Source organism: Podarcis gaigeae (assembly GCF_964106915.1).
Source record: "Podarcis gaigeae genome assembly, chromosome: 6".
Lineage (NCBI taxonomy): Eukaryota > Metazoa > Chordata > Lepidosauria > Squamata > Lacertidae > Podarcis > Podarcis gaigeae.
Genome location: NC_139682.1, coordinates 77,445,286 through 77,469,261, shown reverse-complemented (window position 1 = coordinate 77,469,261; position 23,976 = coordinate 77,445,286). Strand labels below are relative to the sequence as shown.

General features: G+C 42.0%; 1 protein-coding gene across 4 annotated transcripts in view; it reads left to right on the top strand.

Annotated features, from left to right (window-relative positions):
* The window catches only part of COL11A1 (collagen type XI alpha 1 chain), a 258,210-nt gene that overhangs the window by 202,219 nt on the left and 32,015 nt on the right, over nt 1-23,976 (top strand). For all 4 annotated transcript variants that reach the window (XM_083743153.1, XM_083743154.1, XM_083743152.1 and 1 more), the window contains 8 exons: nt 4,248-4,301; nt 4,677-4,730; nt 4,837-4,890; nt 13,241-13,294; nt 14,342-14,449; nt 15,748-15,801; nt 16,987-17,040; nt 18,525-18,578. In XM_083743153.1, coding sequence (XP_083599279.1) covers nt 4,248-4,301; nt 4,677-4,730; nt 4,837-4,890; nt 13,241-13,294; nt 14,342-14,449; nt 15,748-15,801; nt 16,987-17,040; nt 18,525-18,578 — 486 coding nt within the window. The remainder of the gene's footprint in view (nt 1-4,247; nt 4,302-4,676; nt 4,731-4,836; nt 4,891-13,240; nt 13,295-14,341; nt 14,450-15,747; nt 15,802-16,986; nt 17,041-18,524; nt 18,579-23,976) is intronic.

Below are 23,976 nucleotides of genomic sequence, written 5' to 3'. Positions count from 1 at the left end.
TAAGGGTAACCACACACTATTTAGAGGCTTCAACGAATGAACGTTGAGCTCTAGTGGAATTAAAGGTAAAGGTAAAGGTACCCCTGCCCGTACGGGCCAGTCTTGACAGACTCTGGGGTTGTGCGCCCATTTCACTTAAGAGGCCAGGGGCCAGCGCTGTCCGGAGACACTTCCGGGTCACGTGGCCAGCGTGACAAAGCTGCATCTGGCGAGCCAGAGCCGCACACGGAAACGCCGTTTACCTTCCCGCTGGTAAGCGGTCCCTATTTATCTACTTGCACCCGGAGGTGCTTTCGAACTGCTAGGTTGGCAGGCGCTGGGACCGAGCAGCGGGAGCGCACCCCGCCGCAGGGATTCGAACCGCCGACCTTTCGATCGGCAAGTCCTAGGCGCTGAGGCTTTAACCCACAGCGCCATTTCATTAAACCTTCGAGTGTGTTAAGGATGCCAAAGATGCTGGTGGTAATAAAGGGCCATTGAGCAATCAAGAGCTCTATCTTTGCTGCTAATGCATAGTAAAAGTGAAAACCTTGCACAGCTCCCCCCCTTTTGTTGTTTATAATAGTTCAATCTTATCAAATCCCATCAGATATACTAATGATGCCACATTTTTATGCCGTTTCTGATCTCCCTTTGCCTCTCCCCTTCACATCCTGGCATTTTCCTTATACTCTTGCAAAGTTCCTTCCTTCCCCAAGGTGCCCAGACTAGAGGAGCTTCCTCTCCTGGCACTGTATAGAATCATAGAAATGTAGAGTTGAGAAGGGATCCCAGGGATCATCTAGTCCAACCCCGCAATGCAAGAATCTCAGCTAAAGCATCCATGACAGATGGCCATCTAACGTCTGCTTAAAAACCTGCAAGGAAGGAGAGACCACAACTTTCTGAGGGAGTCCATTCCAATGTTGATCAGCACTTACTGTCAGAAAGTTCATCCAAATATTTAGTTGGAATCTCCTTTCTTGTAACTTGGTCCGAGTCCTCCAGAGCAGGAGAAGATAAGCTTGCTCCATCTTCCGTGTGACAGCCCTTGAGATATTTGAAGAGGGCTATCTGAAGCTAGAGAAATAAGTTTTGATTTGGCAAAGCTGCTGCTTGTGAGTTGGAAGAAAACCTTGGCTCCATTGAAACCAAAGTGGCAAAGCTCCCACTAGTTTCAGGGGTGAAAATATGTCACTGCAATTATTTGCAAGGTTGTATTTGAAGATTGTGATTTGGCAAAGAGCAGCATACTTAACCTTAGGCTTATCTGTTCTCCCATGGCCGTTAATAGTACCACTTACAGGTTTTTAAAGTTGAACCCGTATGTAACTTTCAACATAATTGAGGGCCTAAATTTGAATTACTAAAGGCAGGTTTATGGCTCAATAAATCTTAATAACAAACTGTTGGGTACGTTGTTAGTATCTGTCATGACAGCAAATTGTAATTGATGAAATACTTGCATCTGCAACACAGAGGTCTTTACCTTTTCTACAGTCACACCTACAAATGAGCAGATTTGTAGGCAATTATTCATCTAAGACATTTAAGCTGCAATTATCCTAACCCTTCTGTCATCAGTGCACCTCTGCTATCCTCAGATATTTATTGTGTGGCTAAACAAAATGATGCAGTCCAACCAAAGTTAGGCACTTTTGGTGTCCTTCCACTTCTACCTCAAGGATGGAGCTCTACAAACAAAAAATATGCTTTACTCTTCTGTAGGTAACAATAGGGAAGGCTTGCTTAATTTCACAAGGCTACCACACTACATCATGGAATATATAAATATACACGGTATATATAAACAGCCTTTCTCAACCTTGGCTGCCCAGAGGTTGTTGGACTGCAACTCCTATCATCCCTAGCTAGGGACACCAGTGGTCAGGGATGATGGGATTTGTAGTCCAACAACCTCTGGGGACCCAAGGTTGAGAGTAGGCTGTTTTAGAGGGTTAAATCCCACAGAGTTATTCCAATGCAAGTCCTGAAGTGGATAAATCTAAGTAACTTGCAGTCTGTTCTGCAACCCAGTTAAATCAAAGTACTACCATTTAAGCCAATTTTAGTACTGTTGACTTCAATGGGGCTCTAATCAGTTTAAATCTAAGGTTACCAATTTAACTATAGAGAGGATCAGGCTGCACGTCACCCACTTTTAAACTATCAATATGAAATTGATGTCACCTGTAACTCACACATTATCATTGAGACTGTGAAGCCCAATTTTTTCCAATTTTGTAAAGTGGAGGATTTCAGCAGCTGAGCGTATTGGTTATTGACCGAGCAAATTGATATCAAATTTCCCTTCAGAGATGGTCCATCATAAATAGCTCATGATTTTACCTTTTTCTAGAGAATGAGATCACTAAGGGTGAGCTGCCGCTCCTATTGAAGTGTGTGGCAAGCCTTCCATTGTGGGCTGCAGCCTAAATGGGTAATTTAAACAAAATGGGATACTACACTTTGGATGGTTCCTTAAAATTACATCTTCAGTCTGTTTCAAAAGAGGCCATGTAGTCCTGAAAAGGTAGTGAATTTGCACATACTGTATAATGCATTCTCTGCTCGGACTGATATATATATATATACCTACTGGTGAAATCATGTAAGATTTTCATTTAAAACTTGGAGCACAATTTCTGCCCCCGTGGATGTTCAGCTGTGTAGAAGTGGAGGGATCGCCATGGAGACGAATGGCATCTTCCTCCTTATGATCTGCACAGTCCTATACTCTAAATAGGAAGCCTGCCTCTTTTGTTGCCTATCCATCCCTACTTTTCCTGCCCAGGAATGTTCCATTGGCCCCTGCAACAATTCCCCATAGGCACAGGACTGTGGGTTTGTTTTTCTGTCTTTCCAATAAGGACCAGTGTCGAGATGTTGGAGAGAGTAATTATAATGCTTTCACTTCAAAAAAGGAACCAGTCATTAGGCTGTATTACAGTGGTAGGCAGTTGGTGTTCAAGAGGGGAATGGCGGAATGGGGCTGGCATAGAGACAGGGGCGAAGGAAGGGGGTGCAGTGGGTGAGGGACGCCCCAGGTGTCACCACTGAGGGGGTGAAAAAATGCCAGGCAGCACTCACCATGGGGCCTGCAGCACACCTGAGCCACATGTCTCTCCTGGGAGAGAAATGGTGACTTGGGTGTGTGCAGGCTCCACGCTGCCCAAATGGTCCACCTGCTGCCCCCCCCCCCAGCTGTAGGGTGGCTGACTGGGAGGAGGCAGGCAGACTCTAGAGGCCCTGCAGTGTGCCCCTGTGGGTGGCTCGCCCCATCCCAGGCACCCAAGCGACTTCCTTTGCTGCTGCGTAGAGAGAAAATGGGGGTGGCAGAAAGAAAAGGGTAAGGGGTCCTTCCCACGCCACTTTGTCAGGTCTGCCCACTATATCTGGGGCTGCTTACCTCTGGTATGTGACCCCAACAGATTGCCTCTGAGGAAACGTAGCACTCAGAAGAAGAAGAAAAATAGCAAAAGTTTGTGAATTCTTGAGAGTGAAGCAACTTAATAAATTTATACATCAAGACAGTTTCTTCCAAATGGCACAGTGTCCAGGCATGCTGGGGTTATGAATGAATTCGGTGCACAATCCAAGCATTTCAGTGTCAGGAATTACCGTTGTACATCCCACATTTAGCTCTATATAATGGAAAAATACCTGTCCTTATTTAGAAAGTGGTAATGAGACAAAAATGCAACTCCTCTGCCTTCCTTCATCTATTGCTATCAATGGATATATTTCATGATGCGTCTTACTATCTGTTACAGCCTTCTGTCTGAATGCAGCATAGTCTATTAAACATCGAAATGGACAAAACAGCACAATAAAGGAAAGTGAGGCTGTCTCATTTATGAACGTTAGATGATAAAACAGGAAAGCACAAGTATTCTGATGCTGTTTAGTTGGTTGGCTTTTTTTCTTGCTCCATGGCTCATTTTCCAACAAAGGACTGGAGAACCTGCAAATCCCCTTCTGAAGGGGGCTGGGTAAAGTTGCTACTAAGCACTGCAGACTTGCCAAGAAAAAAATGCTTCATTACTTCATTAGAAACTGGTCATGAACAAGGTGAAGGGCCACACAACACATTCTGCTAAATGCACATTTGAAAACCCTTCTGCTGTCTGTCCCTGAAGGTACTCGCTGGCCGGCCAGGAATGAAATGTTCTTACATTTAAAGATGTATGTATTGGGGATTGTGATTTGCATTGAGAGAATCTGAGATAATTAAATATATAAACCCATCCTTTTTTTTTTGTTCCTAGGGTCTTCCTGGCCCACCAGGGGAAAAAGGTGAAAATGGTGACGTTGGTCCAATGGTAAGTCCTTCTCCTCTGCTATTCAGTGTTCAGTACGTGAATGACATAGAGTATTACACAAAAATAGAAGGTCTTTCCTTCTTCTTGCCCTCTCCTCCTATCCCTTGGTCATGAGATCTTCAGGTGAGTCTTGCTCCAGACATCATTACTGTTAGTGGTAAGATAGCCAACTGAGTTTACGAACCTGCCCAGTATGACTGTCCAAATGCTACAAGAATCGATACTAGAATTGGCACATTCACTGTAATTGTGACTCCCTTTGTCATACATTGGAAGCTCTTAGCTCGTTCTGTAAAATGCTAAGCTAATGGCCCTTGTGCTGGCTTTAATGAATGTAAACCTGATTAATTTGTATTTTGTATTTGTTTCCTACAGGGTCCTCCTGGTCCCCCTGGTCCAAGAGGTCCGCAGGGTCCAAGTGGAGCTGATGTAAGAAACGCATCCTTTGAACAGTTTTTACATTAATTCCCCCCCCCCATTTTTAAACAAATAAGCAAAGCACATGATTTAACTGACATCCTTTTTGTCATCCCAGGGTCCTCAAGGTCCGCCAGGATCTGTTGGCTCTGTTGGAGGTGTTGGTGACAAGGTAAGTAAGCGAACAAACTTAAAAAGAACAACAATGAATGGTGTGGCAAAGGACGCACACAAGTGATATTAATGTTATGCTTTAGGATGTACGGCTGTATACATATTCCAGTTAGTTCTGGTGCTTCAAGACTTGCTGTTTTCAGGTGGAATTCAGATACAAATTCAGGTTATGCAATTATAGTTGACAAGGGAGGTCTTCCGCAGCAAGCCTGCTAACCCAAAAGATCAGACTTTGTGATAAGAAAAGTGAAGGAAATGCACTGGAAATCCAAAATAACAGTCCCTTTGACACAAAGCACATGACTTCCTTCAAAGAACCCCAGAAACTATAATTCCCAGCCTCTGAATAAACATTTCCCAGGATTCTTTGGAAGAAGTCATGTGTGTACACAGTCATTGTCTAATCTCCCAGCAAATAAACCAGGATGAATGTTCAATGAATAAATCATTGGGGAGTGCCCTTGGTATCTTCGTGTTCTGTTTAACAACCAACAGATCCAAATTACTGTATTTCATGGTTGGTGAGAATTTTGGAAATGTGTGGTTAGGTCTGGTGGAGAATCAGAATTCAAAATCAGTGTGTTCATTCTCATTGGAATCAGTCAAGCTTTTTAGCTGTACTAAGCAAAGATGTGCAAGATAGGAAAAGAACAAAATATGAGGTTTAGGATTGTTCCTAATCATTCTTTGCTTATCTGCCCAATGAGGAAGGTCTAATGGTCAGATGAATGCACTCCTCCATCTCATTCTTCATCTTGTAGAGAAGCAGCATGAGTAGATACCCCAAGAGTAAGTGGATCTGAGTTGAGCCTCGTGTTTCATCTCAACATTCCATATCTAGAACCAGATTAAAATGTGCAAAGTGAAATATGCCATTATGAGCAATTTGCATGATTTATTCTGTGTGTATGCAGCTTGATTAAAGGAGTAGCATACAATTCAGACTGCTCTCTTTCCATGATTTCATTAGGACCTTTGCATCACTTGGATAGATATCATGCAACACTGCTAAAACTCAAGAGCTTCAAAGAGCTACTAGAATTAGCTCATTGGGAAACTAAAAGCTAGTGAATACATTCCTACTCCAGGGATCCAGGACAGACAAACTTCCGCCATGCACACAAGTAATGTTTAACTCAAGCACCGGACAGTAACTATTGCAGAATCTAATTCCTTGAGGAGGAACAGGCATGCAGCTTGGCATACATTTGCCAAATATATGTGGTGCCAAGTTGGAGAGGCGGAAATATGCATCTATGCCAAACTTCAAAATTATATCCATACAGTGGAACCTCGGTTCTCAAATGTCTCCGTTGATGAATGATTCGGAACCCAATCGCCAAAAACCCGAAAGTAATTGCTTTCGTTTTTGAACGTGACTCAGAAGTTGAACAGCTTCTGAGGCACATTTCTCCATATTTTCAATGGATTTTGCCAACCACCCATTGATCCTCAGTTTGCGAACGTTTTGGAAGTCGATTACATTTGAAAACCAAGGTTCCACTGTATCTTCTCATTTTTTCCAGACGGATACTTCACCTAAAATAGCATGGCAAACCCATTCCAGCACTAATTTATCAAATTTACCAATTTACCATGTCTCAAAATAGCCATTTTGACCTTGTCCACAGATATAGTTGCGTTAGTCTATTGAGCAAAATCTACAAAGAATCATGTAGTGTGGATACAATTCCATACCTACTTTCCTTTTAGTAAATGCCATTGAAATCAATGGTATTTACCTTTGAGTAGGCTTGCACTGCAATGCTTTTATTATGGCATAGACTGGAGTTCGGTGGGCTGGAGTTCACATCATCAGACTCACTAAATATTTATGCCATAATAAATCTGTAAGTCTTTAAGGTGCCACAAGAATCTCTGTTACTTTTACAAAATAATGAGAGAATGTCAAAGAACCGCTCTTCCTCCCAAGCTGGTATTTCAACAGTAATAGTATATGGGATGATTCTGTTTCTGATACTATGTTAAGTTTATTGTAGACCTAACATTGACTTAAATGCTATTTCACCAAAATTAAGACTCTTTCAACTTCTTTTATGATCTGATGTATTTTATTAACTTTTTGTTGGGAAGATCAGCATCCAGATTAGACCTTTTCCATCCCGTTATATGTAGAAAAGGACATGTTTATGTAATGCAATTTATTCCTGTTGGTTCTCTTCAGTTGAAGAGAACCACACACATACCATTTTAATGTAATGATCTAACATAAAAACAAAAATGAGTTTTGAGAAGACGAAACACTGCAGGACTTTCATTTCTTGAAAATATGAGCCAATCTGTACACCTTGGATTTACCTCATTTGCCAGATTTAATTTTGCCTGTCATGGGTGTTAGAAATCCTGTGGATTATACAAAGTAGGTTATATGAAGGAGTCCACAGTGAGGTGGACTTTAGTAATACTATGGTTTCATTGAGTTAGTTTTTTGCACTGTCCAAACCATAGGAACTCCAGAGTCAATGGCACATTCAAATCCTGGTTCCATTTGGTTCTCTCTGCTAGATAATGGTTTACCCAAGAATTTTAGATCTTAATGGGTAGATAATAAGTACCATAATAATTTATAATAATAATAATTTATTATTTATACCCCGCCCATCTGGCTGGGTTTCCCCAGCCACTCCTGTAGGGCACATTCAGAAGAAACTTTCACCCATTAATATGAATGGGAAATTACATATTGTGTGGCATGGACATGTCAGAAACAAGCATGAGAATCATATGTTATAGAGTTGGAAGGGACCCTGAGGGTCATCTCGTCCAACCCCCTGCCATGCAAGAATCCTGCCATAGCCATCCCTAGGTGCACTCAAACCACCAGCCTTCTGGTTAACAGACAAACACACTGGTCCGTTGTGCCACAGGCTCCACTCTAAGAACCTTTGTGATTGTATCTAAATCCAGCAAATAGTGTCTCATACGTGAAATTGTCAAATTCGGAATTTCTTAAATACATAAACCAAAAACTTACACATTTGACAAAATTCAACTATCTTTGGTTCAATCTCCCTTCGCTCATCTGAGCTCCACCTCTCTCCTATTAGGGTAAATTCAACAGAAATTGAATCTTACAGATTCAAAGACCTAAGTTTTCCATATGGTTGAAATTTTAAGATCTCAAAGAATCTGCGAATTGAGATGATTTATTTCAAGTCTGTATCAAATTAAATCTAAGACAATTCTATGCTTTTAATTATGCACAGTCAATATATCTGTCTATACTGATGGGGTCTGGCCATGGTCTGTATTCATCGATGCCTCAAATTATTCAGTACTAGTGACCATGTAATATATAGTGGTACCTCCGGTTGTGCATGGGATCCGTTCCAAAGCTCTGGTCGGATCCTGAGGTGTGCATATCTGGAGGTGCCATTTCTGCGCTTGCGCGTGCAGCGAAACCCAGAAAAATACTTCCAGGCTTGCCGCGCACGTATCCCGAGGGGTACGTAACCAGAGGTGAACATAAGTAGAGGTACCACTGTATATTAAAAAATGCTGAGGCATGTTCTGGAGAGGTATAATTTATTCTGATGCATGTACAGCATAATTGAACAAAAAGGAGAAGACATGGTTTTGCAGTTATAACTTGGGTGTTTTTTGTTTGTTTGTTTGTTTTTTGTTATTCAGATAATTCAAAATTGGGCAGGTTTGTTTGCTTGTGAATATTGGGATTTGGTATGACAAAACCAGTCAGGTATTCTGAAGGCCTCTTCAGAAGATCTCCCATTTTCCTTTGCTTTCTTGACCTAGCAGTTGGCTAAAAAGATGGAGCCCTCTTGAACTTTCCCTTTCCACTTTTCATAGCTGAAGCCCTTTCTAAATTGTTGTGCCTTGGAGCAGCACGAGTCCTTTCCATATTCTTTTTGGTACGCTACACAGATCTTATCCCTCTAGGTGCAGATCTGTCACAGCTTTGCATTCAGAAACACTGACTGAAGTCACAGGTCAGTCAAAATCATTTGGGTTTGTCACGGGCCACTTCTTAATCACTCCCAGAAAGCGAGGCGGTGCAGTTCTTTCGCTTACAGCCCCAGGTGTTCCTCCTTCCTATCCAAAGGAAGATTCAGCCACTTATTTTGGGTGCTTCCAATTTTATTTCATTTATTTTTCTATGCCAATAAGATAAATAAAAAGAACAGTAGCTCACCTTACCGTATCTCGGGTTTTCATTTCCTCTGACAAGCTTCTTAAGTTTCAGGAAAGGCACTTACTGATACTTCACATAGGGACTTCCTAGGTCTTCCATTTTTTGGAAGAGAAAAAACACAACACTGCGTGAATTGGACTTAATTCGGATTTAGAAACTATGCAAAGAAAATATGTAAACCGTGCAAGGAAAATTCTGAATTCTTATCCTCTAGGAACACTGAGGATAAAAATAATAAAACCGCACTATATGTTTCTATGTCTGATCTTTGTTTCCTTTCCATGGTGTATTGGTTGGAAGCATTTTTTGACCTAAAGTTATCCTCAGATGGCACTCAGCATCCTAGAATTTGCAGCCCATTGTACATAGTGCATTTCTGTATGTCTCTGTTGTTCCTGTTAATACGGTGTCTATAGCCACCCATCAACAAATATTCTCTGTGCAGTCTTCAAGCAAGGCAATAGTGGGATTACAGTCTATAACAGTTTTTTAAAAAAACAACCAAGCCAAATTTTGAAAGTTAGCAGCATTTGATCACAGTCACTGAAACCAATGTCCAAAGCCTATCTATCTATCTATCTATCTATCTATCTAATCTATCATCTATCTATCTATCATGTATCTATCATCTGTCTGTCTGTCTGTCTATCTATGCAAAGGGACACAGATGTCACTGTGGTTTAAACCACTGAGCCTCTTGGGCTTTCCAATTGGAAGGTCAGTGGTTCGAATCCCCACAACAGAGTGAGCTCCCATTTCTCTGTCCCAGCTCCTGCCAACCTAGCAGTTCAAAAGCCTGCCAGTGCAAGCAGATAAATAGATAGTGCTCTGGCAGGAAGGTAAATGATGTTTTCGTGCACTCTGGTTTCTGTCCCGTTGTCCCAGACACAGTTTAGTCATGCTGGCCACATGACCTGGAAAGCTGTCCGTGGACAAACGCCCGCTCCCTTGGCCTGCAAAGCGAGATAAGCGCCACAACACCCATAGTTTCCTTTGACTGGACTTAACCGTACAGGGGTCCTTGACCTTGACCTATCTATGCAAACTCCATATATATTTTGTTCCAGTTAATGCATTGTATTTTTAACTACCTTGTTGTTTCTTATTTCTACCATGCATGCTGTTGTATTGGCCAAAGTGATCAAAGGCAGCTGCTGTGAAAATGTCCTGTGCAATGCTGAATGATTAATGATTCCAGTCTCCTCAGAAAACACCGGAACTCTAAAGGGTTTCTGTTACACTCAAGCACAAACCGCTTAAAAGCCAACTTCTCCCCAAAGTACTCTGCTTTAAAAAAATAAAAAATAGAGCAGCCATTGCAATTAATGAAAGGGGGAAGAAAGGAAAGCTTCAAAGAAAACACAGTGGCTTTGTTTTGAAGTGGTGAGGGGAAACCCTTGACCTCTGTATGAAAGGGAAGAAGGAATACTGGCCATCATTGCTGACGTGCTCTTGTTTCAAATCCAATCATACAAAGCCTGGCTTGGCTTGTGGGCTTGTTGCCCATTTCTAAATGGACTCTGAAATGGCTGCCTTGAAATGAGAGCATATAGCACTGCAGCAGTATGTTTGCAAAGAGTGTTCGGTTCAAACTTTGGCTTCTACAAGTGAGTAGAATCTCCAGGTAATGGGCCTGAAGAGCACTGCAGCCAGTGGTGTGTCATCAGTGGACTGGGGGACTAGGTAAAGGTAAAGGGACCCCTGACCATTAGGTCCAGTCATGACCAACTCTGGGGTTGCGGCAATCTCTCACTTTATTGGCCGAGGGAGCCGGCGTACAGCTTCCAGGTCATGTGGCCAGCATGACTAAGCCACTTCTGGCGAACTAGAGCAGCGCACGGAAATGCCCTTTACCTTCCCACCGGAGTGGTACCTAGTTATCTACTTGCACTTTGAAGTGCTTTTGAACTGCTAGGTTGGCAGGAGGAGGGACCGAGCAATGGGAGCTCACCTTGTCACGGGGATTCGAACTGCCGACCTTCTAATTGGCAAGTCCTAGGCTCTGTGGTTTAACCCACAGCGCGACATTTAGTCCCCTAAATGTTCCCCTGGTGCCTCCTTCCCAAAGCCCAGGAAGCTTCTGCTTGGCTTAAAGAGGGAGGTGCGATGCTCTGATGTGTCCAAGAGCCCTCCTGCCATCTTCCCAAAGCCCGGCCGTGACACATGATGCTCACATGCACGATGTTGCAATGTCCCACCCCCAATCAGCCTTGCAAGCTGATGCCTCTGACCCTAACTGTTCTCCCACAGAAAAATTCACTGCACACCACTGACCGCAGCCTGATGCCTTGGGGAGTCACTAGCAGTCAAAGTGGTCAACAATGGCCTGACTCCATATAAGGCAGTTTTATATGTCCATATCTTGATGATAAGACCCATCAGCTGTGGATGGGTCTGTGCTTACCCAGTTGCCATTCCTGGAAAGACGTGAAACTACTCTAGTCTCGGACCTTTATCCAATCTTTTGCTGCACAGAGTGAGACTCTGGACTCAACCTTATTTATGGGATGCCAAGGCAACATCCATCCCTGTGTTCTTGAAAGAGCTGGGAGAGAACCCGAGATGAGGTGCTGTCGTAGTGGCAGCTCTCTGTCTCAGGTAACATATTGCTTTATGAGCAGCGGATTGCACTGAGTACAGCAGAAAAGTTTAAAATAGGCATCTCAATAGGGTTCTTAATTGTGTGGGAAGCCTCTGTGAATAGAAAAAAAGGACTAGGATGCGGAGAAGCTGGAAGAATCTGCATGATGTAAAGGCATGTCCCTCAACCCTTTTCTACTCAAGTTTCCCTAGACGATCTTTTGCCAACAGAGTGGAGTGTAGATGTCAGAAGTACTGATACCATGCGACTCGTTATTTAGAGTAGCTGCCATTTGCTTGGAAACAAAGGATCAGGTTGCTGGAATGCAATCAGTCGTAACTAGTGGTCCATAATTACCTGGTTCAGTATGCAAAGTTATGCAACTCATAATGCTAAGGTTTATTAGGAATTAGCACTGTTTCCCCTGGAGGTTTTGGTCCAGCTTGGAATGTTAAATGAGATTCTGCTCACATGTGGCCGGCAGCTTTCAACAGATCAGGTACTGAAAGGAAGCTGCTTTCTAGATGTATTCACAGAAGTTCCTTAATGTTCACTCCTGGCTTTCAATGAAAGGGGAAGCTCAGTGTTATAGCCCATATGCATCTCATGTAGAAAGTCCTTCCTTCAATCCATGGCTCCCACAGTTAAAAGGATTGGGTTGTAGGGCCTACAAGGGACCTTCTTCTGAGATGCTGGAGAGACAGTGACAATCAAAGTTGACAAGGCAGAGCTAGACGAACAAATAGTCTGACTTGGAATAAGGAAGCTTGTTGGGTTTCTAAAATGTCATTGACTGCTGTGGAACTTCATGACCTTTTAATTTACTGAGCTGCTTGAGCAAATAAACCGGGGGAATGTCTGAGCCCTTTGCTGTGCCATTTGTGTTCATTACAACTTCAATCACGCTGGTCGTACCAAGCCAAATCACAATTTTCTAAGTGGGCAGTGTGATGATGCATATGCGCCTACCACCCTCAGCATGCTCACACCAACATTATGGACAAAAAGAGAAAGCAATGAGCTTTCCCCAAACGAGCTTTCCACAAATGCTTTGCCAAGAAACCTCATAAGTTCCGAGCCAATTCCAAATCCAGCTGAAGGGAGCTCACCCATCACTGCTCATTACTGAAATGATATATTTAGGTTTTGTGTGATTCTGGGTTTTGGGCTCAAGAGAAGAATAAATTTACTTAAACATTTCTTTAATACTGTATAAATGTTGCATTTGCACAGATCGTTTACATATGGCTTGCAAGCCATCTGGTGTACTAAACAGCTATCATTGCCGATAAATTGTGCCGTGTTTGCATTTGAGGCCTGCAGTGAAGATTTTATTATTCGTCTGCATGTTATTTCATTATTTGTCGCTATGTTTATTTATCATTCTTTCCCTAGTTTGAGCGCCTGACATCACTTTCAATTAAAGTAAATCACTTTGAAGTAGTTTTCCATTAGCATTTCCTAATTCTCTGGGATTTACTTTCAGACAAAGTGAGGGGCGGGGGAGGAGATAGAGAGAAATACGGTTTGATGAGAATTCAGGTAATAGTAGAAAACGATGTTTGAATTTTCTGAAATAATTCTGGACTCTTGTAGGGCGAACCTGGAGAAGCTGGTAACCCTGGCCCTCCTGGAGAAGCTGGAACAGGGGTAAGTGTTTATGTTTTTCAGATAACATTTGATAAAGTGTTATTGTAATGTAGCCTTAACCGTTCTACAACTTCAAGGGATACTATGTCTTTATTTCATTGCATCAGGGGTTATAGGTGTTTCCTAGGTATATGAATTAGAGAAAGAGCCCTTGGACTCAGTCCAAAGATTTTTGGTCATTAGCTACAATCTGATTGGCTAGTAAACCTACACAGCTCAACTGCCTGGACATACTCAATGGGCTCTGGAAGCTCAGCCTGTCAAATATTGGGGGTTGCTGGTTAGGAAATTAGGCTACATCTTTCTCTCCAACTCTCCAGTTCACCCCACTTCCTGGATTCCTCAATGGAATAGGCCCTGTCTGCCTATTTTTCTGACCCAGCTGATCTGCTGGGTCCTCTTGCCTGTTGCTTTGGAGAGCTGACCTGGCCCCAATTGGCTTCCCTGGGGTTTCATTCTGGAAGGACTCATACATGCCCATCAACATTTTATTGGCCTACAGATTAAGGACTGATTTCTACCAACATTTCTCCAATAGCCCTTGCTTTACAGAGGACAATTCAATGATGATGATGATTTCATTTATATACCGCCCATCTGACTGGGTTGCTTAACCACTCTGGGTATCTACCAACAAAATATTAAAAGACAAAAATTTCAAACATTAAAAAGCTTCCTGTACAGGGGCTGCCTTCAGATGTCTTCTAAAAGTCTGATTGATGCCTATTTCCTTGACATCTGATGGGAAGGTGTGCACACCAATAAATTCCTTTCTCATTTCTTGTTCCCTCCCTGCATTCTTGCAATCGGAAAAATAAATGATGTCAAAACGTAATTGGCAGTGGGACTACTTTCCAGTCTGGAGGCCGATCTGGACCTTCCAGGTGTTCTACAGATGTTTTTTGTGGGTGGAGAGTTCAGTATGTTACAAAGCTTTCCCCATTAAAATGTGGTGATTATCTCTTCAGAACGTTTTATGTCTGATTTCCTTTTCTGTCCCTGTGTCAGTTTACATAATGCCCTGACAATTGTGTCTGTCCTTCGCAGGGTCCAAAAGGGGAAAGGGGTGAAAAGGGTGAGGCTGGACCACCAGGGGCAGCTGGACCAGCAGGTATTAAAGGACCTCCAGGTGATGACGGACCTAAGGGTAACCCGGTAAGTGACCCTATCATTTTTTATTTAAAAAAATAAGACAATGGATTTATAATGCAATACAGCCCTGTTCCATGAATTTATTCTTTCTGACATGCTCTGCTGCCCTGCTAAAGCCAAAGCAGCCTTGAGGGTAACTCTATACAACCCTCAGACTTATTTCAGAAGCCCAGTCCAAGACCTCTAATCCTACCCCTAGCAGCCCAGTCGATGAGAAGGCAGAGAGAGAATTGGGCATTTGCCTTGCCAAATGCAAGGCTGTTCTTTTAAAAGAGATTGAGAAGCAATACATAACACAAGTGGGTGAGAAGAAGATTTTATTCATAAACAGCAAGCAATACACACACACAGTGGTACCTTGGGTTACATACGCTTCAGGTTACATATGCTTCAGGTTACAGACTCTGCTAACCCAGAAATAGTACTTCGGGTTAAGAACTTTGCTTCAGGATGAGAACAGAAATCGTGCTCCGGCGGTGCGGCAGCAGCAAGAGGCCCCATTAGCTAAAGTGGTGCTTCAGGTTAAGAACAGTTTCAGGTTAAGAACGTACCTCCAGAACGAATTAAGTACTTAACCCGAGGTACCACATACACACACACACACACACACACACACACACACACACACAGCATGCACTTCTATCTGCCACTTGGAAGCCCTCAAAAAGTGGCGAAGTGACTCCCCCAGGTAGCCTCTGCTTCCATGGCCCTGCGGCCGATCAGTCTGTACACGAGCTTCAGAGAAACTCTGCCCAACCATCTGATTTTATAGATAGCCACCTCCTCCCAATGCCTCAATTTAACAATTTCCAACATCAAAGAAGGTTTCCGGCACTATCCTCCCAGACTAATTAAGGCAGCTGGGGGTGAGGCTTCATCTCCTCCCAACTGATTAGGACATTAGAAAAGGTTCTCACACCTTAAAAGATAGGAGGAAAGGTAGGAACAGGGGGCAGGAAGGATAACCATGTTAGATCAATAACTCCTCAAAATACAAATATCCTCTGGATAGATTGCCCATAGAACACTGAAGGACAGAGAGCGAGGAAGGGGTGATATAAATACAAAGAAAAATGGGGAAATACTCCCACTTTTGGCTCTGCCCCCACCCATGTCTGGCTTCAGCCTTGCCCACACAACAGATTGCCTATCAGCAAAAAAGGCTGCCCCACTTCTGCTCCAGAACCTCGGTCTTAGTTATTTCTACACTGTGTCTGCCATTAATAACTTGGTTGTTTGTTGTCACTGGTTCCAATCTTTAGTTGATACCACCAGCCTTAACTTGCTTTCTGTCTCTTTAGGGTCCTGTTGGCTTTCCTGGTGACCCTGGTCCCCCTGGTGAACCTGGGCCTGCTGTGAGTATCTTGACAATTCAGATGGCTAGTAGCAATCCTGTAGACACTTACCCGGGAATGAGTCATGTCAAACTCTGTGAGGCGGCTTCTCTGTAGATGCAGATAAGATTGCACTGTATCATAGAATCATAGAATTGTATGGGGCACTGGGGGTCATCTAGTCCAGCCCCCTGCAAAGAAGGAATATGTAGCTGTGCCATACGGGGATCGAACCTGCAACCTTGGCATTATCAGCACCATGCTGTAACCGGGCGGCGTTTATTTTCTATTTTCTTTTTTAATAATATTTTTTATTAATTTTAACGTGTAAAATATAATACATACCACAAAAATTCACCACTTATACAATCTTTTTTGGACTTCCATCAGCACCTCTGATGACCCACCGTTTTTATCACTTCTTACGCATTTCTTAATTCATATTGCCTTTAATTATCTTAACTAACCATCCTCCCCCTTTATCCATTTTTGCAATAGTCCCAATAATTCACCATCATCAGACTATGTTTGTAGGCTTGCAAGAAATTTTGTGAGGGCTGCATTTATTTTCACACCTAAGTGACATTCCTGTGGCTTCAACCAATGTTGGGTGTGGTTTGGTGGAAGCGTGAGGTTGGAGAGTCTTGTTTGTGACAATATGCTTTGAGCAAAAAGCTCTGGCCCAATTTTGCTTTTAATGGAAGAGAAGCCATGCTCTTTGCATGCAGTTCTAACCATAAGTAGATCATTTAATCTGGACGGTTGTTTTATGTCCATTTTATATGTATCCTACCAAGGAGGTCACAGGTTACGCTCACAACAACCCTGTGAGGGTGGCCCAAGGTGAACCAGGAACTCTATGACTGAGGACTGGAACCTGGATCTTCACACCCTTAGTCCAATATTCAAACTATTATACATTGAATTTTTGTTCTAGTTGGCTACTTTGCCCAGTCCAAGCAAGTGTCTGAGAATGAATGCTGCTACAGCTAATTAGGATTGGCCCTGCAAAACTGCCTGTAGGAGAGGCTGCCTGAGAACCATATGCAAGTCCCTCTTGAGAGCAATTAGATGAAGTGTGGGATTTACATGAGCAATCTTTTCTGCAAGTCTTTAGTAATTCTTCTAAATGAACGTCATTTTTCTGTACAGGATACAAAATTCAGGCAAGATTAAGTGAGACAAACATTGTCTTTTTCTTCCTAGGGGACTGATGGCACAGGAGGGGAGAAAGGTGACGATGGTGACCCAGGCCAACCCGTAAGTAAAATATCTCTAATAATCCTGTAGTATTTGGAATGTAGAATTTTCACTGAAAAATTGCAAGTTGCATTCCTGGAACATATGAGGACACACATAAAAAATGAAAGCAAAATAATGCAACTATTGATTGCATTTTCTTCTCAAATTTCAATCTTTTCTCAGTGGGAAACAAGTGCTGGAAGTGGATGAATAAGCACCAGAGGAAGTAATTAGCTGAGATCCAGAACAATTTATAGGTTACCATATTTTTCCGCGTATAGGACGCCCCCATGTATAAGATGCCTTTTATTTTTGGGGACTCCAAATTAAGAAAACACCCCTCAGTACTACCCATGTATAAGACGAGCCCCAATTTTAAACCTAAAATTTAAAATTGGTAAGAAAAACCTAGTCTTATACATGGAAAAATACGGTACTTCCAAATTAAACTTTACTTGGACTTACACAGGCTGTCCTAAGACCAACTGCATGACATGGCCATTTGGGAATGAATTTATGTTGTGTGTATTCTTTGAATGAGCAGTAAGGTAGACTCTGAGAAGAAAGTGATATATAAAATGCTTATGTGGACAGACAGTTACAAGGAATTCAAAGAGCTACTTTTGGCAAGGCTAGTGGGAACTGGGAATTTTAGGTATGCCTGAATTCCAGCTCACCACATCAGATCAAAACGTCTTTTCAATATCAGTCTATCAATAATTTTATTTGTGAGCTGCCTTTCCAAAGTCAAAACCATGCTCAAGGCAACTTACAACATATAAAAATCACATAATGACATAATTGCAAATAATCACAGACAAAAAAATTAAAGCAAACAGAAGTACACAACCAAATTGAACAATTTCCGCATGAGATCTAAAATAACAATACAAAGAAGTTCCAGAAGAATGTCCAGTGGTACCACTGTAATAGGTTTTTAAGAAGAGGACACACTACTCTGTTTAAACTTGATTAATTCCACTGATAATGGAACCTAGATGTGAAAAAACAGGGGCATCCCGAGATAAAAGCTTGCTGGCCTTTCCAGTTATTCACTTATAATAGAGGTGAATGAGTAATTACTATCTAGGAATTTGAGGGGAGGGGGTTTTGATGCACTTCTTGAGTAAAAATATTAGGGGACAGTGCACACAAATATGCACATATTTACAGAAATAAAATGCAAAGTGCATTATATCAGGGGAGAATCGTTTGCAAAAAAAGAGCATATTATTAGGAAAACGTCCATACAGAAATGTGTATATTAGGAGTAATGCACATGTAAATTCATACGAATTTTCATGCGGACCTTTTTTTTTTTAAAAAAATGGTAATTGATGCAGAAACTGTTTGAGATCTGTCCATTTGTACAACTGTCACCACAAAGGATCCCTGATCAAATATATCTGAAAGTGTCAAGGACTGTTCTGTGTCAATACAATATTTCCTGATCTTCAGCGGCACGTACCAAGGGTATTCATACAGATATTTTATTTTTCCAGGGTCCACCAGGTCCTTCAGGTGAAGCAGGACCCCCTGGCCCTCCTGGGAAGAGAGTAAGTCATGTTTCTCTATGCAAGTTTTTTTCAGGCATTTTACCTTAATATCATTTCCCTAACATTGTGCCCCCCGCTCCAAGTTCAAGTTTTTGTGGGCTTGTTTTCCTATTAAAAAATAGCAAAAAGAACTCAGTTGCCCCTTCTTCTCCTCCTTCCTCCCTCCATGTGCTGTTCTGGGGGCTCTCCTGACCCCTAACCCACCCCAAGGCAGTTTTGGGGGGTAGAGCAGGTACATGTGGAAAGGTAGGGGGAAATTCCCACCACACAAGCTGAAGTCTTTTATGCCATACTTCATGGCCACTTCTGGTACAGCATATTTCAACTTCAAGTTACCATCAAACCTCAGATCCCGAACACCTCCATTTTGAAACATTTCGGCTCCCGACGTCGAAACCGGGAAGTAAATGCTCTGGTTTTCGAAAATCCAACGCAGGAGGATGCTCCTGCAACCAATCAAAAGCCACAGCTTGGTTGTCGAACATTTTGGAAGCCGAACGTGCTTCCGGAACGGATTACGTCCGACGACCAAGGTTTGACCGTACTCTAAAGGTGGAGTTTTGACTGCAGCTTTTTCTGCAATACTTCATTGAAGTAATTAAGTTGATTTATCTCACACATCCACAATCTAGGATCAGTCTCATAGGAAGGCATAATAATGTCAAAGATCAAGTTTATGGTAATCCATTCATATGATATTTTTTCTCTGTGTGTAGCTTCAAGATCCAGCTTGTACACAGTAAAGAGTTTTAACAGAAATGTACCATATTTGGGAAGATGTGTTGTTTCCATTCTTACTTGCAGAGAAGTTATGAATTGTGTGTGAGATTGCATCAGAACTGTCCCTTGGTACCAATGACCTTTAGGGGTATAAATACACTTAAGTTTGTCATTGTACCTGAGTTGTGGATCATAGAGTTGGTGATGATAAGCAATTGCTGTATGTTAGAACAGGGTCGCCAGGGACGCAGGTGGCGCTGTGGGTTAAAACCTCAGCGCCTAGGACTTGCCGATCGAAAGGTCGGCGGTTCGAATCCCTGCGGCGGGGTCCGCTCCCGCTGCTCGGTCCCAGCGCCTGCCAACCTAGCAGTTCGAAAGCACCTCCGGGTGCAAGTAGATAAATAGGGACCGCTTACCAGCGGGAAGGTAAACGGCGTTTCTGTGTGCGGCTCTGGCTCGCCAGAGCAGCGATGTCACGCTGGCCACGTGACCCAGAAGTGTCTCCGGACAGCGCTGGCCCCTGGCCTCTTAAGTGAGATGGGCGCACAACCCCAGAGTCTGTCAAGACTGGCCCGTACGGGCAGGGGTACCTTTACCTTTACCTTTAGAACAGGGTCAGAATGGCTGTAATACATGTTGAGTACATTTTGTAATGAGTGCATGGTCATTTTTTAATTATTATTTTAAGCGACCCTAGTGCAAATGCATTATTCAGCTCTTCCTGTTCTGTTGTTTTTTCCTCTAGAATTGCCATTTTTCTAAAAGGAAAAAAAAACTCCATTGCTCATTATTATATGCTAATTCATTGAAACTAGTGCAGCAAGCTTTGATCAATTTAATTGGGACAAATTTTAATCAGCAAGCCTGTGGCTTAATGGCACAGTAGCTTGGGTTTTTTAGGGCTGTTTTTGTTCTGGTGTGTTCCAGCAACAGACAGTGAAAGCTAAAATATTAATACATTATAAAACCCGTGTGCTAGTCTTCCGTGATGAAAGAAATGTGTTTGATGGCACCTTGAGACTAACTTTTAATCACCTTTTTATTGCAAAATGACATCAGCTTTTGTAGTTGACAACCAACTGCTTCAGGTGGCTGAGCTGGAACTAGGGAAAGCAAGATTGAGAGTCGGTTAAAAGCTGATCAGGATGGGAATCCTGTTGTTTTCTCAGTAGTAGTATCCTGAATATTTTAAATGTCCAAAGAAACTATAATCCCCGTTAAACCACAGTTTATTACATCCAAATTTCTTTATTTTCTATAATTTTATCTATAGATTTTTAAACAAATAAACAATTCAACAATATTTCAAATTTAACAATCATTCCACCTATGACTCCCCCTCCCTCCCTTCATGGTTTCCCCAAATTTTCAATTTATGCTGCATATTATAGTTACTCTATACTTTCACCTTTTTGCAAAAAAAACCCCAAAAAGTTCACCCCCTGCTGTTCTTACTCAAACCCTATTTGTGTTTTAACATATTTACACTGAGTTTTTAAGTATTCTGAAAACATTTCCCAATCTTTTGAAAAACCAGTCTCTCTCTGATCTCTAATTTTACACGTCAGACTTGCCAATTCTACATATTTTATCAATTTCAGCCGCCATTCTTCCTTGGTAGGTGCCACCACACTGCGCCATTTTTGTGTGCATAGTATTTGTTTTGCTGTCGTTTTGTAAAGAAAAATATTTATCTTTGGGGGCGGATATCTTCTCCAGTTATCCCTAGTAATAAAGCTTCTGGTCTTTTTAGAAAAGTTACTTTAAATATCTTTTTCAGCTAATTATAAATCATCTCCCAAAAGCTATTGTCCATGTTCACCACATATGGTAAAATGAGCCTTCTACTTCTACTTCTTAACAACAACAACATTGCTACCAAATTATTTTGTGACTCCTGTTTGCCGATATCACATTCTACACAGACACAGAGCTATTAAGAAAAGCAGTTCTGAGGTTTGCAATGCAATTATCTGCATCATTCTTCGGAGTCAGCTCTAGCTCTTATTTCTCAGTTTATTATCACACCCCTTTTCAATGTATCAGAAAGTTACCGCCATGGAAGTGTTGGTAAAATACAAATTCATTGAAATTAAATTGGTTAACTGGTTGAAAATTCAGGTTAATGAACTAAAAATTATTTGATTCGGTGACAGCCAAAACAAAAAAATGCAATTTTCAGAGGAGTTTTGTCATGGAACAAGAATGGCCAAGATATTTTATTTTTTTCTGTTTCATTTTATATCCATATGCCTGCATATATGCCTGCCAATAATAATAATAATAATACTCTTTCTTTTCTTTTCTTTTTTAAAAAAGTAAGTTGATTGTCTGTGGCAATAATTCGATTTGGCCTTGCTCAGAAAACAACCACATATCACTACTTTATATTCTGTTGCTTAGAAAACACTATAGTTCTAAATTCATTGAGTGAAGCTTACTCCCAAGTAATACGTTTTAAGATAGAATAATGTTCAGTGCCTAATAAAAAGCAGTGTCTTCAGAAAAAAATAGCAATGTTTTAGTAACCTTCAAAAAGTTGATAGGTCTGTAATTACCCTACTATCATTAATCTTTTGATGCTTTGCAGATACACAATAATCTATGCAGATGTATGATCATCTAAACCCTCTTTCTCAACTAATTAGTTGAATTTTTAACAGTTTTTTAAACATACAGCACCATTAAATGTAAGCCATAATCTATTTAACAAAATGAGATAAACTGTTCTATATAATAGGCTTGAGTGAGCTGACATGCTTAATTAGTTTTATCTATTTTACACAATAATCTATTTGTTCCACCAACTTACTGCACATTTATAATGCTGAAAACGATTACTGTGGCATTAGTAATCTTTCCACTAGAAGTGGGATATGACTCGGTCGAAGATTTAACAATGAATAAGTTTATTAGAGCTGAGGGAAAAGGCTTTTTGCCATTGTAACTTTGTTTCATCCAAGCACAACACACTTGAAGGAAGTGTGCAATACCTCCCAGAGGCTTTAAAAAAGGGGGGGGGGGAATGAATAGACAGTTCTAATCCTTGGGAGCAAAGGAGCTTTACATCTCATAGACATGTGCTCCCCAAGCCCGGGGAAGCTCACTCACACATTTTGGTCATTTTGTCCCATCAGCTGAAGTACAAGATGGTGGCCACCCATCCCTAGTCTAAATGCTATCTAGAATGTTAGTTTAATCTTGTTTAGGGATGAGGAAGAAATTTAAGTTCCCATTAAATATGAACCTACCAAATCCACACTTTCCCAAACAAACTTTTTTGGGAAACGCTTTGGGAAATGAAAGAGTGTTGGTCCTCCCCCCACTCCTAGATCATTGGTCGATCACAAATTACTAGCATAAGTCTATGTGTGGAATTGGACTTAACATGCTAAAATCATAGGAAGCAGCCTCATACCATTTGTCCGTCTATTGTTTATCCACCAAGCTCAGTTTTGTATATACAGTCGTACCTTGGATCCCGAACGCCTTGAAAGTCAAACGTTTTGGCTCCCAAATGCCACAAACTTGGAAGTGAGTGTTCCAGTTGGTGAACGTTCTTTGGAACCTGAACGTCTGACACGGCTTCTGCGGCTTCCGATTGAGTGCAGGAAGCTCCTGCAGCCAATCGGAAGCCACACCTTGGTTGTCGAACATTTTCAGAAGTCAAATGGACTTTGGGAACGGATTCCATTTGACAACCAAGGTATGACCAGCAGCGGCTCTCCAGATTCTAAGACCAAGGTCATCACTATCACCTATTATCAGATCCTTTTTTTAAAACATGAGGTGCTGGAGATGGAACCTGGATCTTCTCCATGCAAAACATCTGTCCTATCACTCAGCTATGGTCTCTAGCGATATCCCTGGGAAACTGAAGAGCATAGAAAGCTACCTCATACTGAATCAGACCACTGCATGATCTAGCTCAATATCTACACAGACTGGTAGCTGTCCAGAGTTTCAGACACAGGAGTTTCTCAGTGGTAACTGGAGATGCACAGGGATTAAACTTGGGACTTTCTGCATGCAAAGCAGATGTTCTACCATTGAGCTCTTCCCCTGACTAAGGCTGCAACCCCATTTCTACTTACCTGGTAGTAAGCCCCACAGAGTTCAATAGCATTTGTGCCTCAGTAGACACAGTTAGAAGGGATGCGGGTGGCGCTGTGGGTTAAACCACAGAGCCTAGGACTTGCCAATCAGAAGGTCAGCAGTTTGAATCCCCACAACGGGGTGAGCTCCCGTTGCTCAGTCCCTGCTCCTGCCAACCTAGCAGTTTGAAAGCACGTCAAAGTGCAAGTAGATAAATAGGTACCACTCCAGCGGGAAATTAAACTGCATTTCCGTGCACTGCTCTGGTTCGCCAGAAGCAGCTTAGTCATGCTGGCCACATGACCCCGAAGCTGTACGCTGGCTCCCTCAGTCAATAAAGCAAGATGAGCGCTGCAACCCCAGAGTCGTCCACGACTGGACCTAATGGTCAGGGGTCCCTTTACCTTTAGACACAGTTAGGCGTGTGTTGTAAACCTCTCCTGTTGACACAGGTGGCATAAAAACAAATGTTTGACTTTCGATGGGATATTTCTCAAAAGAGCAGTACGTGTTTCTCCTAGAAGCTACAGTGACAATTCTGCGGTACAAGCTACATTTCACAAGCGACACTGCTGGTTTTTCT